At 36.2% G+C, this 21,462-nt stretch overlaps 1 protein-coding gene and 1 long non-coding RNA gene across 2 annotated transcripts in view; both read left to right on the top strand.

The window, feature by feature from the left end:
* The window catches only part of LOC133530492 (uncharacterized), a 58,705-nt gene extending 49,037 nt beyond the window's left edge, over positions 1-9,668 (top strand). Inside the window, exon 2 of the long non-coding RNA XR_009801314.1 lies at positions 9,637-9,668. This is a non-coding gene — a long non-coding RNA (uncharacterized LOC133530492). The remainder of the gene's footprint in view (positions 1-9,636) is intronic.
* Positions 9,669-12,617: 2,949 nt separating this feature from the next.
* Positions 12,618-15,680, top strand: LOC133530703 (uncharacterized). The gene is made up of 2 exons (XM_061868724.1): positions 12,618-13,175; positions 14,154-15,680. The coding sequence occupies exons 1-2, from the start codon at positions 12,865-12,867 to the stop codon at positions 15,040-15,042; spliced, it is 1,200 nt and encodes a 399-aa protein (XP_061724708.1). The 5' UTR covers positions 12,618-12,864; the 3' UTR covers positions 15,043-15,680.
* Positions 15,681-21,462: the final 5,782 nt, after the last annotated feature.

Below are 21,462 nucleotides of genomic sequence, written 5' to 3'. Positions count from 1 at the left end.
TTTATTTGTTTTTTCTTCTTCGGATTTTCTAGAGGTAACATATCTAACGTAAGGAAAGGCTTCAAGCTTCAACGAAATTTATATTTCAAAATGTTAGGTAAAAATTATGTTTTCAGAAGCCAATAAATCCTTATGGAATTTTCGCAAACGATAATCGAGCACCGTATGCTTGTCCTACCTACTAGTTGCTCTGTGAGTTATAAACCCCGCGAAACCACATCGTTCCGCCATTTTGAAAAAAAAAATCTAAATCCACAAAAAAATCTATTTGATCATCGAACCTGCTCATAAAATTTCACGAGAATCGCTTGAGGATTACGACCAGTAGTGGAAAACGCCCGGACATACGAAAGCATTTCATATGTCCGGATGTTTTTAGGTCAATTAAAAAACCTAGTTAACATTTTCTTGCAAACGAACCCGCGATAGTCTAATCAGTGAATCTTCAATAGATGGCCGTAAACAAAGTAAAAGCCACGACAAAAGAACGGGGCAATAAACAATTTATATAAGAACCACCTATCGCCGGCCTGTCATTACGTGGCCTTGCGTATTCCAACAGGGAAGAACTTAGGGGAAAATACTTATATTTAGTGACCTAAAAGCTAAACTACTAATATTACTAGTATTCTACAACACTCTTAGAGTCTAAGTGTTGTAGAATACTAGTAATATTAGTAGTATATAAGCAGTTTTCGATATATTCAAGGTAGGCGCAATTAGACGGCACGGCGCACTTCCCCTACCTCACCTAATATGAATCTTATATCATCTAAGCATGGCCTTTAATAGCACTGACGATTTTTTCGATTCTAAAATTATCATCACTATCCCAAACCGATAACAAGTAATTAATCATAAATTTAAATGTGATAATGCCATTAATATAAATTTCTAATAATAATTAATTGGTACTGAATTTCACAAATTATTTAAACATAGATATAGACATTTGTTTATTGACTTGTAAAATTTGCCTTTTATCAATAAAACATCTGAATCTAAATCTGAATTATTTGATTTTCCATACAGGAGGACACTTGATATTAAAACGATATCTGAATGACATCAGTTAGATATCGCTTTTCCTTGGACAATGCTTGGAGTCATTTGCTTTTCTAGGATAGCGAGATGTACATAATTTGGATATAATTTCACATTAAAATGGAGTTTTAATTTTGGCGGTTATTTACTATCTTTGGCACTTGGCAGTGTATTTTTGACGTTATATTTTTAGTATATCTGTCCACATTCAGTCCAGTTCAAATCCACCCCTGTGTACATCGACAATACAAAAGGCAATCACGCAAATACTCGATAAAACTCCAATCAAACGAAAGTCGCTTTTTATCGATTGTTTTATAAATTCAGACATGCAAAACGGTAACAGCGGAATGTAGATTACGGTTCCTAGAGATTACAGATAAGTTATGTTTATTTTACGTAAACAATCGACCTAGATACAACTTTTAAAAAATTCTAAGTCGTACAGTCAGCATCAAAAGTAGCGGATGAAACAACGCACCAAAAGTATCTGATATTCCGTATAACTTTACCAAATGTAGATAATTTTCTACAATTCGCGTTCAAAAATATATATTTTACAGTCTTAGTTGTTTTATGTTAAAGACATCACTTTTTGTTAAGCTGTTACAGAATGGTAGATACTTATGAAGCGTTATTTGATCCGCTACTTTTGATGCTGACTGTACCAACCTAGATAAAAGTCCCTTTTAAACTAACCAAATTTTTGCACAATATTACGTAACTTACTAATAAACAAAACTGCTCTTATGTAAAACATTAAAATTTCAAAATTTCACCAAGAATCAAATCTTGCTACATGTAGGTATATTTATATACAAATGCATATATACATATTTCATTGGTCATTTTTTTTTCACAAATTCAAAATTCATACCCATGTACATTTGTTATCCGAGCCAACCGTTCTTTAAGATGTCAATAAAATTTGAAATAAAAATAACAACATCAATAAATACAACAATTACCAGGACAACTTCTACATTTTAATAATTAAAAAATAAATGGACTACCACAATAATAATAGAAATTCCGTCATTAAAATGTTTTTAGTATACATAGTTCCTGTACACCGCGCCATGAATGTCTGAATGCGATTATTGATATTATTGTCTAAAACCGGTTGGTCACTTTATTGTGGAATTCTTTTGTTACAGCTAATCCCTTATAGTTGACCAACTATTGTCGTACGCAATGCAACATCTGCTGGTCAATGTAGGGTCAGTATTGTGTTAATATTGCGTAAGGGTACCTACGTATGAGTCGAGGTCAAAGGAGAACCAGCGTAATGAGACCTCGAAATTCGCAGAATACAGAGCGAGCGAAAAAGAAATAGCTGTTTGAGATATTTTTACACAATTTTCAATTGTGGCTGAACGTCGGATAGGTCTGGCCTTCGATGCCTAACCTGTCAAAGAATGACAATATGGCGGACAAATGTTCGAACCGTATTTAATAATTTTAATATTATTTAATGAAAAACATTGTGTATAACTCCGGAGGTAAGAATATTGTTATTCGAGTCTTTAATTCATATATAGACTCTCGTACAATATTTCACTTACCTCCCTTGTTGCACAATGTACTATTTTTATATAATAAGCTTGTTGCACTTGTTATCTAGAGTAAAAAAAACATTAGATTAAATTACTTATAAGAATTGCCGTGCCTTACTGGACAAAGTAACACAAGTTTTCACTTCAAAAATTAAAATCTACCCAACTCGCGTCCTTTAGACTAACTTACACTGGTCAGCTTGTCACTCTACACCTTGGATTCGCCCCTTATTTAGCGAGTGGACAAACGGACACCCCAGCGCGGACAATAGTCCAGAACCGGACCCAAAACCGGATCTAGCCGGCGAGAACCGGTTTCAGGCGCTTCCGGCGTAGAACGTTGGCTATAAGGGTTAAAAATACTTTTTAGAATGTAAATGAATAGTTGCGTATAACTGTTAACTAGTTTATTAAAAACATTACATTAAGCAGTGATTACACATGAAATATCTTTGACAGTATTTTTGTGCATTTCTGATCGCTTCGAATGTTACATTTTAACTCGGACAATTTGATTTCGTATGTCCGGATGTTCTCCTCTACAGGGGCCCATTTCTCGAACGATATTAGACTAATATTATTAGTCCACGAACTGTCAAGTCGTATGGGTTACCATGGCAACACGCTAATAATATTAGACTAATACCGTTCGAGAAATGGGCCCGAGATCGCAATTCTCAATTGGTTATCGTGAAATTTTGTAAGCAGGTTCAGTAGCTACATAGAATTTTTCTGTCGTTTCGTTTTTGGAAAATGTTCAATATGGTGGAAAATGGCTTAAAGGACTTAAGTACCATTACAGTCTATGGCACTTAACACCATTGTGAGTAGGTACGCTTTTAAAATGGCTCAATGAAGTATTTTTTGTTTTTACATGTTTTAAGCTTATCGATCTTATCGCGAAGTCTACAGCTCACAGAACCACTAGTATAGGGTTAATTTGTGCATTTATGACTGCGGTTTATTTTTTTATTCATGGATTAATATGATTTTACCACAGTTTTATTCTCTTTTTGTCTGCGCTTTAACTCGAGCATTTTGCTTTCAAATATCTGGAAGTTGTCCTCTACAGGTCGCAATAATTAACCGATTCTCGTAAAATTTTGTGAACCGATTCTATGATTAAATAGATTTTTTGTCGATCCAGTTTTTGGATTGTTTTCAAAATGCGGATATTGGCATAAAGGACTTATGCACCAAAAGCTTCTATGGCGTTTAAGACCATAGTGAGTTCACTGTTATAACAACTCAACGGAGTAAGTATTTTTCACTTAATTACATTTTTTAAGCTTAACGTGAGGTCTACAGCTCACAGAGCCAAAACCGTGGCGTGTCTAAAAAGACACATTCAAAACTGAAATAAAGTTTTTTCACCCAATAGAGGATACTTATGGGCTCAAAAATTGTTATAATAAACAAAAACTTTGACAATGCGAGTCCCTATTAATTATTATAATTTGATACGTGCTTCAAGTACCTGCTTACATCAAAAAACTACAATCCCTTTCAACCCTTCTTAACGTTAACAAACAAACTTTTTATCAAGACGTTATTATACAATGGCCCTTTTCTAAACAAACCACAGACAGGTGACAGCCCTTGGCAGCCCTAGCGTTAACAATGTGATGACCCTAGCTGACCGGCGCGCGCGCAACTTTCTATTCTTTTCTTTTTTATATTTAGCGAGATTCTGTATACATTTTTGTATTTATGTTTTGGTTTAAGTCGAGTAACGTTGACGCTTTAAAATGATGTTGTTTTGTTACACGTTACGAAACATATTTCATGTAAAATAATGTGTAATGTAATGTATTAATGATTTATACCTAGTAGATACTAATCACAATAATTTAAACGTCTTAGCCTTAATTATTTGTATTAGGTAGCTTTACTATAGGTAGATTTTTATGGCATTAAAAAATATTAGTTAAACGTTACGCTTAGAAAAATTATTTTAAACTGTAAGGTGATTTTCCCAATTGGAACACTATTGACCGAATCGTTAGAAGAAACTTCCACATCCAATACAAATTTGGAACGTCAGCCCTTTTTCTATTTTAACAATATATTGTGCTTGTATTAACCTTATTTGTGTATATTCTAAAAAAAATTAACAGTAGAAAATTAAAAAAAAACAACGGGTTGCACTTCGGGAGTGCCGGCAGAAGTGAAGACTTGAATATTAACGTTGTGCATTTTTGATATTTTGGAGAAATTGAGTAGCAGTTTTATAAAAAGAGATAATTCTTTATTATACCTACGTAAATAGATTTGAATGTGGAAGATATTTTGAAATGCAAATTTTAGTGTTTAGTAATATATAATTTAGTAATAATAATCTGTTATTTAACTTTTTGGTAAGGAAAAATTTGAGTATCTACAATCATGGACACCCAACACCACAAAGATACAATACAACACAATTAACAAAGATTAAACCTCTTTAACCGTTATGACAGCACTTTGATTATGAAGAAAATAAAATGTCACACTTGAATGAGATACGATTTTTTCAAAACTAACCAGGTTTCGATGACATTCAATTTGCACGTCACCATGATGTCACGTGTCCGTCTTATGAATTTTCAATCTGACGATCACGTGACCCTGACGATCACGTGACCCTGACGCCCTGACGCGAGTTTAACATTTTTTCCCCATCACAAAAAGTGCACAGTGCTGCTAAAGAAGTTTTCACTTCGATAAACAAATAAATATTAGGTATAGGACATTCTTACACAGATTGACTAAACCCACAGTAAGCTCAAGAAGGCTTGTGTTGTGGGCACTCAGACAACAATATATATCTATAATATACAAATACATAGAAAACACCCAAAACTCAGGAATAAATATCTGTGTTCATCACACAAATAAATGCCCTTACCGGAATTCGAACCCAGGACCATCGGGTTCATAGGCACAAACGCACATTTATTTTATTTTTAAATGTACCTAAGAATGTAATTGAGATTTGACAAGGCATAGAGCCACATAAATTAAAGAAAACTTAAGTTTAAAAAAATAAAAAAAATAAAAATAAAAATAAAAATTATTTATTTTCAGATTCCTCCGATCCATAGATTGTTAGTTACAAGACACTTATAAAACTACATTAGTAAACTATCTTATATTACAGGTTTCATACAAATATCTATTTCTTAGGTCGTATGATATGGAGTTCGGTATAACGGCGGAGAATATCCTAATCCCACCTCTCTGCTATCATTCTCAGGATGCTGTTTGTATTAAAAAGATTTAAGCATACAGTAACGCATATCTTCTGAAATAGTGCCCCGTGCCCCATCATGTAAATGAGATCCTAACATTATTGACCGAAGTGTTAGCGAAGGTCTCTGTTTTGGCTCAGCCATTTTGCTTTCATTTCCAGATGTTCTCCTCTACAGGTCGCAGTCCTCAACCGATTCTCTTGAAATTTGTGAGTAGGTTCAGTAGTAAAATAAAAAATTTCTGTCGATTCGTTTTTTGGAAAATATTCAAAATGGTGGAAATTAGCACAAAGGCCTTAAATGCCATTAGGGTTATGGTAATTAAGACCATTGTGAGTATGCTGTGATAATGAATCAACGCAATATTTTTTGTTTTTACATTTTTTTAAGCTTATGAATTTTATCTCGAGGTCTACAGCTTACGCAGTCACTATAGTCATTTTTGACTATCCCTTTCGTGTTCCACTGTTGAGGAAAGGCCTCCCGTTCCTTCCGCTACTCATTACGGTTCAGCGCATGTTTATTATTTATTTATTTAATCTTTATTGCACAATACATGACGGTACAAATGGCGGACTTAATGCCTTAAGGCATTCTCTACCAGTCAACCAACGGGTTAAACCAGAAAGATTAAGTAGGTGCAGTGTCTTGCATGTTCATGCATGCAGCATGTTCCCGCCAGTCGCTGCAAAATGCGTCGAGGTCGTCCCGCCATCTCTTGTTTGGCCGACCTCTAAATATCAAATATCAAACATTTATTCAGCAAATAGGCCACAGGGGCACTTTTACATGTCCATTTTTACAAACAATAAATTAAAAAAAAAACAATTACAAATATCGAATCGATGAAATAATAAATACTTTATTAGAGATGTATACTGTCTCTAAATGTCAAATTACAAAAAAAAACTATATTAAAAAAATAAAACCATAAAATACTAAAATTCTTTAGAGATGTATAAGTCTCTAAGTGTCAGAGATAAAATATAAAAAAGATATTAAATTATCCTTAGAGATGTAGAGGGTCGCCAAGGCTTGAATTCTTATATAAATAATTAAAAGACAAAAAATTAAAAGAGACTACTCCTGCTAACCAATTTTTTAAATTCTTAAATCGATATTTATTTTTTTGTATCACGAACCAATTTGCATTGGAACGACTTTTCTAATGTCTATTTTTCCCGTGTGTGTGCCTACACTCGATTTCGTTCAACCTTATGGTGGCCATATGGCAAAGGGTTGGTCATGGTTCTCATGGTTTATCTATCGATTATTGGTTATCGGACCGTTGATTTTATGGCATTGAAGGTTTTTTAGTTCTGGTGTCTAGTTAGTTGTATCCTGTCCGTTAAATATTAAGTGTGGAAGAATTTAAGCCAAAAAAATGTATAACAGATAATCATGTTTTGGTCTGAAGGCAGAGAAAGATCAAAACGTAGATGGCGGGATAACCATGGTACGTTTTGTGAAGAGTGGCGGGAGGGTGGCGGGACAGAGGGGAGGTTTTTGCCCAGCAGTGGGACACTCTTATGGGCATGTAAAATAGAACAACACAAAAATGATAGCATACAACATAAATATCTATATTCAAAATTAAAAAAAAATTTATTAAGGTAAGTAGGCCTCCATTTTTAGGGTTCCGTAGTCAACTAGGGACCCTTATAGTTTCGCCATGTCCGTCTGTCTGTCTGTACGAGGCTTTGCTCCGTGGTCGTTAGTGCTAGAAAGCTGAAATTATATAAACAAATAAGGCCAAAAAAATAGTACAATAAAATCTAAAGTTTTTTTTTTTTTACTTTAACCCCACAGTGTGGGATATCGTTGGAAAGGTATTTCAAAACGAATAGGGGTCTTTAACAAACATTTTTGATAAAGTGAATATATTCGGAGATAATCGCTCCGAAATAAAAAAAATGTGCCCCCCCCCCCTCTAACTTTTGAACCATAGGTCAAAAAATATGAGAAAGATCGTGGAAGTAGAGCTTAAGAAAACGTATTAAATGAAAACTATAGCGGACATGATCAGTTTAGCTGTTTTTGAGTTATCGCAAAAAGTTTCCCCTCATAGTAAAAAGACGTACACCCACAGTTCATCCCTTGGTTAACAATCTACTATACTTTAAGCTCCAGTTTAGCTTATTGTGACGGAAGAATAACTACGGAACCCTACTCTGAGCATGGCCCGACATGCTCTTGGCTGGTTTATTTAAATTTTGCCGCGTCTGTTAGGGGCTGGGTGCCTATGCCATCGTCCAATTAAACACGGAATTATATAATTATTATTTATATATATATTAATTATATTATATATATAAGTTTCTATAAGCCTAAAAGTTACAAGTAGGCAGGCAGGCAGGCAATACAATATTATAGTGACATCATAATAAAATATTCATCATCACAGGCCTTTGCGTCTATTGCAGACGATTTAAGCATTGCTGTTTAGACAACGGGTTTGGTGACTGTGGAGGCCGATGCGTGAGCGGCACGTCCTCCCACATAATAAAATATTAGTGACATAAAAATACATAGTAACAGTTATAAATACAACGGCCGATGCCTAGGTGAACATACATTATAATAATCTTAAAATAAATAATTACTATAGTGATGATGATGATGATCCTTCCGGCCGATTTCGACCATGGCGACCACTTCGACTCCTAGTTAGCTCGGCGCTCATGCGCCCGAAGATGGCTGAGGTAGCCGATCTTCGAGGTGAACCCCCGTGCACATTGAGGGCACGTGAGGCCACCAGCTACGTAGTGGTAGTGAACGGACGCAGGCTGGCGTGTTTTCAGCTCGTCGCGTTTATCGTCGAGGTCAACTTTACGTTGCTCCTCGAAATCGCGCACATTGCCCTGCACCAGCCTGCGCCACTCAGGACGATGTGATGCCAAACCTTCCCACTGAGCATCTTTTCATGTGTCGTTTCTCAACATCTTTGTATCGGAGGAGTTGTCCGTCCAGTTTCCGCTTACCCTCCTCTAGTTCAGAAAAAGATGCTCTTCGCCACTCTCTCCGCACCACCGAAGCTGTCAACGCATTAGGTAAGCCTCTATTCCACCAACCTTGGCTCGTCGCAGAACTTCGGTATTTACTACAGTATAAAAGAGATGTATAGTCTATAGAGTTAATATTAATACACGACTTTGCAATAACCCAGTATCATTGTCCACCCATAGACCGTTATACTGTTCACTTTTCTACAATAGCCCAAAGCCTGCTGCGACTGGTTCATGGGTCTCTATTGTTGCGCCTGTGAAGGGGTCCAGCAGACTTTCTACATGACATTATAGTTCTCCAAGGACTACGTGTTGGATCTATATCTCCACGCAAGCCTATCAAAAAACCGGGATAGTTAGGCCCGTGAAATCTAAAGAAATAATACCGACATTAAATTTGGTGATAGAGAATAAACACACTTGAATTCCTAATTATTAGGTACTTGTTGTAATACGATTTATCTCTCAAATCAGGATCATATAGATGTTTACGTGAAACAACACGCATTTAGTAATTTCGTAACCTTTCATATCGGTGCGAGGTGGTCATAATTTGTGACATCAAAGATATATATTCTGACGACCGGTTTGGCCTAGTGGGTAGTGACCCTGCCTACGAAGCTGATGGTCCCGGGTTCAAATCCTGGTAAGGGCATGTATTCGTGTGATGAGCATGGATATTTGTTCCTGAGTCATGGGTGTTTTCTATGTATTTAAGTATTTATAAATATTTATATATTATATATAACGTTGTCTAAGTACCCTCAACACAAGCCTTATTGAGCTTACTGTGGGACTTAGTCAATTTGTGTAATAATGTCCTATAATATTTATTTATGTCCTATAATATTTATATATAACACCGTATAAGATAAATAAAATATGAGAAAAAAACGTGCCTCGAAAATCAAGAAAAAATTATGCTCGAATAGATTGGCAATATACCTTTGGCCTATAGGTACTCGAAAAGATGGCGACGGGATTTGATATATAACACATATCAGTGAAAGAACATGAGTCAAATAGCTATATGTCATTTTAAGAGTTGTAGTCCTGTGTCGAAAGATGGCTCTTTGGTGGCATCAAATCTCGGTTGTGCTGGTTGCAAAAAAGCCTCGATTTTTATACACGCACTAGAGGTTAAGAAATACTATCCAATACCCTAAATTGTATACAATTAGGTATAATGTGGTGTCACACTCCAACAGGTGTCGACAGTTGTCCGCGCCGGCCGCTACGGGCACGTCACGCGTCGTGTAGAATATGTAGATTAATATACACAGACGCGACAGAAAATAGGGATAGTGTGAACTGTAGCACTGAGGTCGGCAAACCGCGGCGAGCTGCATGCGGCTCTCTGGAGTTGCTATTGCGGCTCTCAAAGACATCCAAATTATTAAACCAGCTAGAGCTTGGACCACACAAGTCAAGTTTTATGGCTCTCGGAGATTCCTAACTAAAACTGATGATTTCTACTGCGGTTGGTTTTTCTCTTCAAACGTTTGCTCGCCTCTGTTAGTATAAGGCAAAATATGTTGTTTTAAAATTTGACGTTAGTTGAAAAAAATATTTGTTTTACAAATGGTTCGAAAATTGAATTTTCAGCGTTGCAAAGTTAAGGCACGAAGATTAATAGTACATTACTATAGAGGACGGGAAACGAAGGGTTGCAGGCCGAGGTCGAATACGGATACGCGGCCGGCAACCCCGTTTCTCGCCGAGATTTGTATAGTGCTTTAAAAAAATAGAATGATGGTAATGATGATTGTTTCATGTTTTAATGTGATAGGTTATTCAGTGTGTGGGGTATTGAAGGTGAATAAAAATGTGATTATTTTGGCGCTATGACGCACGGTTCAGGAGATAGGTACAGCCCTATAAAGATTTCTGCATATCTGAAAATAAAATAGGGCTGTATCTCCTAAACCGTGCGTAGTAGCGCAAAAAAATAATCAAATTTTCGTTCCTCTTTAGGAAACCCTGAAATAATATTAAACAAACGCAAAAAAGAAAGAAAAACACAAAAAAATAAAAAAAAGCAAAATGGCAGATTTTTTATGGTTGAATGCAGACGTGCTATAATTTGATGTTTAAAAACAAAAGAAGGTTGCCTTACAGGCCTAGGTGTATAAGGCTGTATGGAATTCCTTTCCATTCATCTTCACTCATCGCACCTGATATGTAGTATTTCCGGACCTAATTTGAATTAAGTCATGTCAACATTTCATTGCAAGTTTGAGAAAACATATTTTGCTACCGAGCAAAACACAAAATTTTTCATTAGGTACGCCAACGTGGGGAAAATTCTTGAATGAAAAAAACCTTACATATAAAATCCAAATTATTACTGTTAAAATATTTATCATTCTAAATCATCCCATAAATGTCAAGTCCAAGACCAGCCAACGTAAGGAAACAAAACAACTGCAAATTTGCATCAAAGTACTTCGCCACTCATGGGATAAAATGCAAATTTTAAAATTCTTAAATTAGAGATTTCAGTTTTTGAAAAGATTTTAAATGTCCTTTCTGATCAATAACCAAATAATCTTTGACCCAAACTAGGTGTCGATCTGTTATTTATCGAACGCAACTTATTGAAATTTAAAACATTTCCTTTCTGGGCATTTTCCCTCCCAAACTATTATCCACCTCACAGCTCTAACTTAAGGTATACAATCAAACAACCCTCATTTATTCCCATGCTAAAGGCAAACAATGCTGTGACATATGTCAAGACAGACTTAAGAAATCGAAAGTCGCTACTGTTTAAGCTGTCAAACAATTTTGAACTTTAACAACCTGTAGATAAAGTCTCAATTCCATTGAAGCCTGAAAGGGTTATCACTTTCGATTTTTATATTGATTCTAACCCTTTTTTGCCTCGGACGGAAGGAAGCGATTTCTTTTAGGATAGTTTAGTTTTTGTCGATATTTATTGATACTGATTTGTAATTATGATGGCCATGACGTGATAAATATGGTGTTTTGGATTTTGGGGTTGTTTCTTTGGAGTTTAAGTGACTGGCGTTGTATGCCTTGTCTAATCGGATTTTCACTTCATAGACGATTCGTGACCTTTTTACAAGCTTTTATTTAACTTTCAATGTATCTATTTATGTATGTATGTAACTATGTTTGTACATTTAAATTTACCCACTTATGCAATATTGCATATATATGCAAATTTGGAAGTGGGTCAAATTTAACTTAAGATTTGACCCGTACGAACATAGGTACATACATTGCAAGTTAAAAAAGCTTGTAAAAATGTCACAAATCGTATAAGAATCGTAAGTGAAAATGGGATTAGATATGAGAAAGCTTGTAAAAAAGTTAATCCATTCTACCAAGCTGCCATAGATGTTCCTGGTATATATACTGCGTATCTTTAGGTATTTAAATAAAAGCAAACAAAATCCTACCCTCAAATGGCTCCTTAAGCCAGTTGAGGGTAGATGAAAACATTACACGATCAAATAATGTAGGCTAAAGTCAGGTCATTCAGTCCCAGATCCAGGCGGTTTTTTATTTGGTTGGTTAACCAATGTGTGTTATAACTACCCGAACATGTACAAATTGTTTATTTCCTTTTATTTTAATACCTGAAAATACACAGTATGTTAACTTCGGTATCGGTTAGTACGTTTAAGGAAAGTATATGGCATAGTAAATTTAAAAAAAAAACTTTATTTTATTTTATTTTTATTATTTGTATTTTTATAAAAAAGTAATTATATGTTGCATATAGCGTTGTTGTAACACGGGCATTACATTTAAAGGTCACAGCTCATTAGAGCCACCCCGCACCCGACCCTCACCGCCTCGTCACTAGGCGTCTACTCGTAGTCGGCAGGTGGACCACGGGTGGACGCCGCGTTGTCACCAGTGAACCTCGCGTGGTCATCGAGTGGACATCGCGTCGTCAACGAGTGGACCTCGCGTTGTCAACGAATGAACCTCGCGTGATACACGAATTTCCGAGTAGTCTACCAGCGATTGGCCCTAGGTGTGCACGTGCTTTCAGTGATGTCAAATTTTACCCTTCGTGAATTGGCCCTCATAGCTGTCAGTCTTGATGATGATGAAAATGAAAGACGGAACAAAAAAAAGAAAGCTTATTGGGTGCAAGAAATGTTTAAAGAAAGAAAAAAAGAGGGTGAATATTGGACCTCTCGTAGGCATTTGTTAGCTGACGAGAGCAAATTTTATTCATACTACCATATGCCAAAAAGTGTGTTTTATTACATCCTATCTTATATTGAGGACTCAATAACAAAGAAAAACACTACGTTCAGAGAAGCGATCACACCCGAAGAGAAATTGGCTGTGACTTTAAAGTAAGTAAATACGTTTCCATTTTGTAGCTAGCGAAATATTAGTATTTTAATAGGGTATATGCATATGGTTCAGAAATAAGAAACAAATATAAATTTATTAACTTTATTGGTATAGAAATATACCTACATATGTATTTTTTTTTTTTTTTGTCTCGTTTCAATTGTGAAATTTAATTACTAAAAAGTTGCGTTTCCGAAATCCCCATTCACACACGAACAAACCATTTTACGAGTGTTTTTTTTTCGGTAGGTAGCTTAGGAATGAGAGTACTTCTAAAATTCTGGCAATTGTTGGCTGACGTTTGACTGTATGGCATTACTTTGTGAGTCATAGTTCGCTGTATTGGCTGCAGTAGTGTATCCAGATGGTCCAGCAGTTGTATAGTTGTAATTATTTCTTTTTTCATTAATTTCTTGCAGTTCCATTTGTGAAACAATATTAAAAATTTGAGATTTTATCAATGCTCTATTGTATTCATTAAATTTTTTCACTGTTGCAGCTATACCAGAAAAAAATTTGTCAATATCATCTACATCTTTTGTTTTCTCGTCTAACACATATTTCATCAACAATGACGATGCGGAAGATCCTTCTTCCACATGACGCTGACGCTTTGATCTGTGTGAAAACTGAGATGTGTTTGTAGAGGACCTAGATTCTGGACGATCTTCATTTATTGAAGCATCTGACTGGTGATCCGGAGCAGACAATTGAGAATCCTCATTGTCAGTACTTTCCTGATCATTGTCTCCGAGTAGTGAAGATATGGTTGCTCTTTCTTTATAGTAGGGTATCAAAAAATTCATTTCATCCTCGTATTGCCATTTTTTGGCGGGAACTGCAGCTTGACCACTTTTGGTACACTTTTTTTTAATAGCCCGGCGATGAGCTTCTCTTAAATTGGACCATGTTTTCTTGCACGTTGATGCTGAAAATTTAAGTAGTTAAATTATTAATACAACTTTTTTTCATTCCAGATATATGGTGAGCGGCGCTTCGGTTAGAACTTTATCTACAAGCTTTAGATTAGGTGAAACGACTATTAGATCAATAATAAAGGAAGTGTGCAAAGCTATTATTGACAAAATGATGGGTGTTTATATGCCTACGCCTACAGCTGAAGATTGGCTAAAAATCGCGGATGGGTTTAATGCCAGGTGGAATTTTCCTAATTGCATTGGTGCAATAGATGGCAAGCATATAAATATAATAGCACCGCCCAACAGCGGATCGCTCTACTACAATTACAAAAAACATTTTTCGATAGTTCTCTTGGCCATAGTTGATGATAAATATAGATTTACTGTTGTTGACATAGGCGCATATGGTAAAAACAGTGACGGTGGAATTTTTGCATCTTCAAAACTTGGAAAACGAATTCAAAATAATAGCTTAAATATACCAGATGATAAAATATTGCCCGGGACAAACATAGCACTTCCACATGTTTTTGTGGCAGATGAGGCTTTTCCATTACAAAAACATGTAATGAGGCCATATCCTCGTTCTCGGACTCCGTCTCAGGACCAAAAAGAATTTAACAATCGCCAGTCACGCGCACGTAAAGTAGTCGAAGATGCTTTCGGAATATTATACCAAAAATTTGAAATATACAACAAAAATATTCGTCTAAATCCAGACGTTGTTGATGATGTTGTATTGACAACCTGTATATTGCATAACGTAATGCGAACTTATAATATCGAACGCAATGAACAGTATGGTTCCAGTCGCAGGCCAGCGGCGCGGGCGGCGGCATTCAGTGATCTACGTCATTTAGGTGGAAACGGTACCGCTTTTAACGTACGTGATGCTTTTACTGCTTATTTCAAATCATCTGCTGGACAGCTTCCATGGAGTAATTAATTTATTATTATTATTATATTTTAATTATCACGCACGAATTGTCATATAAATAACATCCCGAAGCAGAAGCGTTAAATTCAATGACGTTGCAATCTACATCCCGTAGCATTCGGTGCGAAAAAATGTAATAGCGCGTCCCGAAGCATTCGTTGCTTAGGTCGATCGGAGCATGCATTCATAGTTATATAAATAAGTTAATAATAATTATAAGTTGATTTTTACAAACTGAACGAGTTGTAACAAAATACGTTCAAATGGCGATTGTACAGAGATTGGAATAACAGTTCTTGAAAGTTCTCGGCGAGCCTATAAAAAGCAACTTATACCTACTTACAGATGTAGTGAATAATCCTTGCCTATCGTATTTTCACAGAAACGCTCGAATGTCATCTTACTGTTTCATTCACACTCAGTACCCACATCTGAGTGCGATTGAAGTAGCAATACGAATACGAACATTTCCGAGAAAATACGATAGGAAAGGATTATTCACTACATCTGTACCTATTTTCGTCTTCATTAATTTGTTAATAATATTACAATAATGTTGATATGAGAATCGAAATGTATACCAATATAACTAATTCATTGTACTACTTTGTGTTAAAAATGTTAGTAATAAATATAATTACCTGGTACAGCTAAGGAGTTGCTTATTTCCGTCCACGCTTCATCCTTTTTTATAACGTCACTATACTTTGGGTCACTTAAGTCGTATAATAAATTATACTTCCTAACTTCTTCTATAAGTTTTTCTTTGTTCATTTTAAAAACAACAACAATGCGTCCGCTACATTCGAAAGAAAGGCTGGGAATGGATTGGTGGAGAGCGCCGCATGCATCGTTCCCGCGTGAACCGCGCGTTGCCAGCTCGCGGTTCATACGGGGCAAGCATGCCAGCAGCCGGCTATCAACGGGTGGTCAACTCGCAGTCCGCGCGTGGACACCTCGCGAGCAAGGCGATCCGGTGGTGGTACGAAGTTGATGTAGTGAGCGCATGCCCATAGAAATCCATACGAAGAATACTAACCGCTCGAGGCGAGGCGGTGAGGGTCGGGTGCGGGGTGGCTCTAATGAGCTGTGACCTTTACTCAACGAAACAATTGAAAACTGTGACATATCAATGTCATTTTGAACATCAATCGCCCGAAATGTATTAACTCATATTTAACACTAATCAATATGTAAACAGGCCCTAAGACAAGTGTACACGCTCGTAAGGGCCTTATAAGATAAAAATTAAATATTGATTATCTCCGAAATCTTTGAGAAAGTTACTTAATTTAAGCTCAGGGATGCACCCTTGAAATTAACGGAAAAAAACGGTGTATGTAACAACTAGGTCCCTCCCACACGTAAAACGTAAGCTATTCAATGAAAAATAAAAACTTACAAACAACAAATGTACGTCTGCCGAATGCCCTATAATTTATACTGTTCTATCATTTGTCGCAAAAAGCATATCTTTTAAAATTTCTACTTAAAAAGTGAAACCGTTCTAGCATAAAATTTAATTCTATTGCCTCTAGGTCCCTCCCATACGCACAACATATACCTAGATAAATAACCCACACACTTCTTCAATATAATAAAAACTAGCCAACCATTAAGGGATGTGTGTCTCTCTTCTACTAATGCACTATAATTTAAACTTTTCCTATAATTTTTCGTAGCGATTTGTGCTCGTGAGGCGTGCCCATTCGGCCGGCTCTGTCATTTTTGTGACCACTGTCATTTCGGCGTAAACAGCCATTTTGAAACTAGTCATTTTTCTGCGCAATGTTCCGTTGGCTGCGTTCGAGTGCAGTTTTATGACGAAAGTGCATGTTGAAATGTTTTTATGGTTCTGTACACAATTTCTTAGGTTTTTTTAGGGTTCCCAAAGGGTAAAACGGGACCCTATTACTAAGACTCCGCTGTCTGTCTGTCTATCTGTCTGTCTGTCTGTCTGTCTGTCCGTCTGTCTGCCTGTCTCCAGGCTGTATCTCATGAACCGTGATAGCTAGACAGTTAGGAAAGTTTCAACTTTCCACAGATGATGTATTTCTCTTACCGCTATAACAACAAATACTAAAAAGTACAGAACCCTCGGTGTGCGAGTCGGACTCGCATTTGTCCGTCTTTTTTTCAAATAGGAGAATGATTAATGCTAAATTTTCATTTGTACAACAAGAGAGCAAAGTTTGATATTTCTTCGAGTGCTTGTTTTAAGTCCCGTGCAAGCGAAAGATTCTATAATAGATTCACGAACGTAGTGAGTGAATCTAATTTAGAATCTTGAGCGTAGTAAGGGACTCAGAAGCGCACGAGATGTAAATAACTTTGATCTCGTGTAGTACACAAAAATTTTCACGTCAGTCAGCCATCAGAAAATACAACCTGAAAAAATGTAATCCGTCTTCATCACTATTTCACTCATGTTTTCTGAAGGTATTCTAACAATTAACTTTAATTACCGCAATAAAACAAAACGAAAGAAATTTCAATAAAATAATACGAAAATAATGAATTAACGAACATCAATTGACAGTTCAATCGCCACCTTTTTTTTTGTAAAAAAAAAACTTTATAAGAAACGGTCCGAATTGCGGATACTATTTGTATACTATAGTAGAGAATATTAAAAGTAGTTAAGTAGAATTATTTACTGCATAAACATTCTGTAAATTTGTATAAGTTCATTGTTTTGATTGTATAATAAAATACGTAAAATATGGTGTTTTTATTAAACTTTAAACTTTCATTTCATTAATTAATTATTACGAATGAAGACTCGTAGGGTGTTTTGGAACAATGCGGTCTGACTCATTTCGGGGGTCTATTATATACCGTTGAATTACGTATGCACTTTTCTGTCTCTTTCTTTTTGCTAATGATGTGTAAGGGACAAAGACAATAGAATCCAAATACTTTGAACTTGTATTAGGCCCCGCAAGTTGAAATGACATTCGAATATAAAGGTCACTTGAATGTTATTTTGTCTCACTCAGTAAGCAAAATGCGATTTTGCTCACTGTTATGTTGATAATTTTGTGCAAAAATAGTAAAAAAAATTGTTCTTCTATGTACGTGATTTTTTTCTATCAAGTAGTAGGCTATTTAATCAGGTTTCGTATCAAAGAATTTACTAGAAAAAGGCCTCAAGATTGCTATTCATATATTATGATCTAAAAAAGCGTTACGAATTTTCTAAAATTCTACTAACCGAAACTACAGCATTTAAAACATTTCTTCAAGGACTGGAAGAAAGATCATTATACTTAAATATCCTATAATTCCTCATAAAATCACAAACCTCATCAAACTTTCTCAGCATTATAAATATACATAATCACTTGTTATTCAGCAGTTTCATTGTACATCCATCTTATACAGCGTGCTCCATAATACAGGCCGCTACAAAACAGCGTCCGCTCAGCTATGTAAGTGCAATTTAAAATGTAAATTAACACGGCAAAGAAGTAGGGAGGCCACTAACACTTGGGAAATTTTGCACCAACACTGTCTTGGAACACCCCGTATAATCTGCTAATTTCACAAAATCTTATACTTACTTTGCTACAATGAAATTCCAACCTTAAATACTTGAATATAAAGTCCAATTTCATTTAAACGTGAACTGGTATTTACGTGAGTAGCGATATAGTAATTTCGATTGCGAAAGAGCGCAAGTGATTTGCTTGTTCATTTAAAATTAAACTTTAAATATTTGCGAATAAGGTTTATATTTTAATGGTAGGAGGGTGTTGTATATAGGCTGATGTTATAATTTTTATATTTCTTACTAACACAGGAATGCCGGATACGGTGGAGATTTTAAAGAGATTAATCGCGGCCTTAATGATTGTTTTTTAATCGCCCTTTGCAAAAATGAGGGATTATTATGTTAGACCCTCGAACACTCATTAAGTATGATTGCTATTCCCTACTAATACTAATATCTGGGAGACCGAGCATTGCGAGCATGGCGAAAAAATATATGTAAAATAAAACTCAAAAATCCGCGTTTTTTCAGAGACAAGACCTAGCTAGCTAGATTGGCCAATTTCATCGAAATCGTTAGAGCTGTTTCCGAGAATATATATATAATAGAGATTTGCTCGTTTAAAGGAATAGGATAACTTTGGACCCGGGTACGTCCTTAAACTACGTCCTTCAAGAGAGGTATGGGCATTGTGAATGTCATCTCGCTTTGTGTGGTAGGGCACAGCACAGCGGATGTCATCCCAGATCTAGAACAGAGCCCAACTGGGGAAGTACCTCCACCTTACAGAAAACAGCAGCCAAATAACACTAGACCCTACTCATAGTGTTGTGTTCCTGCCAGTGAATAAGGTTGCTAGAGCTCAACGAGGGGTGGGAGGGGGTTAGGGTCGGCAACGCGCATGTAACTCCTCTGGAGTTGCAGGCGTACATAGGCTACGGATACTGCTTACCATCAGGCGGGCCGTAAGCTTGTTTGCCACCGACATAGAATAAAAAAAAAAAGATAAGATCAATGCGAAAGTAACTTTATCTGTTACCTATATGCTTCAATCTCTGAACCGATTTTGATGAAATTTGGTATGGAGATAATTTGAGGCCCGAGAACAGATATAGATTGTATCAATCATCATTTTTTTTGTACTACGTCGGTGGCAAACAAGCATACGACCCGCCTGATGGTAAGCAGTCTCCGTAGCCTATGTACGCCTGCAACTCCAGAGGAGTTACATGCGCGTTGCCGCAGATCTGGAATGACATCCACTGGCTGTGCCCTACCACACAAAGCGAGATGACATTCACAATGCCCATACCTCTCTTAATGTAATGATAGATTTAAGTTTTATTAATAAATAATAAAAAAAAATGTTTCCCATACAATATACAAAATTTACAAAAATGTATTTTTGTTCTATATATACTGTATCTTTCAGAAGTACTATTTTAACGCCCGACACAAAAAGAGGAGTGTTATATGTTAGACGCCAATGTCTGTCTGTCTGTGGCATGGTAGCTCTCCAACGGATGGACCTATTTTGATGCGGTTTTTTTACGTGAGGGAGTTTCCTTGCGGTAGTTCTTAGCTATGTTTGACAGAAAGTGATCCAGCAGTTTGCAGAGTATCAGCTCTTTTCCAAAATAATATACTTATTATTATGCATCTGCATGAAATGGATTAAAAAAATAATATACTTATTATGCATTTGTATGAAATGGATTTTTTGGGCATATAGCTTAGTTTTTTTTTATAATAAAAATAATAACTCAGCCTATATACGTCCCACTGCTGGGCACAGGCCTCCTCTCATGCTTGTTTTTTTTATTAATTTAATATTGTTATTAGCATAAAGTACATACACATTACATAAATGATAGACTTAAGGATATCGCAATAAAACGTCCCTTCAGAATTCTCTTCTATATACAAGAAGGTACCCTTTGACCTCACCATCTTTATACACAGCTAATTTTAAACATATTATAAGACCTTATTTAATGAAACCCTAAGACTTATAAAAAGGGTAAAAATCCCTCCCCCGGTTGCCAGGCAACGCGAGACCACTTCTTTTTTCCCCCTCCCCCGGGTGGGGGCCGAGAAATGGAAAACTCGGGAAAATTGTAGCATTCTTGAGGCGACGCCGCGCTCACACCTTCTTGCGCAGGGGTCGCCAACAAAAGGCACAATTTATAAAAAAAAATACTATATATTTGCTATATATATTTCCTTGCCTTCTGAAAGTATTCTTAGATAGAAACGATTGCCGAATTTGGACGACTTTAACTGGGCGACCTGTATGTTTTTAGTTAATTGGTTTATAAGTAAATATTAAGGCTGCACCCGACCCCGACGACCTCGCGCGAGTGGCCGGAGCTGGTAACCCTCTCCGCACCACCCGCTGCGATCCACCACCACAAGATCCAGCGTGTAGAATCATGCGTTAGAAATAGAATTTCGCTTGCTCGCGCGCGCAACGCAGCACAGGTCCGTCTAGCAACACGACTTGCCCCGCACTGACTATACGGACGAGAGCGGGGTAATGTGAGGAACCTAGGCGGGGTTTAGGCTTATTTTTTTTAGGAATTGATGCATAGTTTTATGAATTTGCAAAAAGCAAGAAAACCAAATCATTATAAAATGTTTTGTGAGAAAGATTGTAAAGTATCATAAATTTTCGATAAAAGTTGCAGTAGTAATAATGATACAACTGAAAGAAATAGGGGTGACTACAGGGTTTTTCTTCACTTGTTTAAATTAAAATCACATATCTTGTATCTTGTAGATTGATATATTTTTGTAGATTATGTTTTTTTTTTTGCTTAAAAAAGTGTCATATTAAATATAAAAAATGGTTCAGAGTAACAACTAAGTTTAGTTGTACGGTATCTTGCGGGAGGAGGAACCTTAACTTTAGTTATTATTATTAGGCACTTGGCTAA

Source organism: Cydia pomonella, chromosome 23 (assembly GCF_033807575.1).
Source record: "Cydia pomonella isolate Wapato2018A chromosome 23, ilCydPomo1, whole genome shotgun sequence".
Classification (NCBI taxonomy): Eukaryota; Metazoa; Arthropoda; class Insecta; order Lepidoptera; family Tortricidae; genus Cydia; species Cydia pomonella.
This window is presented reverse-complemented; position numbering and strand designations above follow the sequence as displayed.

Excerpts from the sequence above, each read along its gene's own strand:
- LOC133530703 (XM_061868724.1), top strand. The coding sequence starts at position 12,865 with ATGTCAAATTTTACCCTTCGTGAATTGGCCCTCATAGCTGTCAGTCTT. Across the intron at positions 13,176-14,153 it reads AAATTGGCTGTGACTTTAAA|ATATATGGTGAGCGGCGCTT; the intron begins GTAAGTAAATAC and ends TTTTCATTCCAG.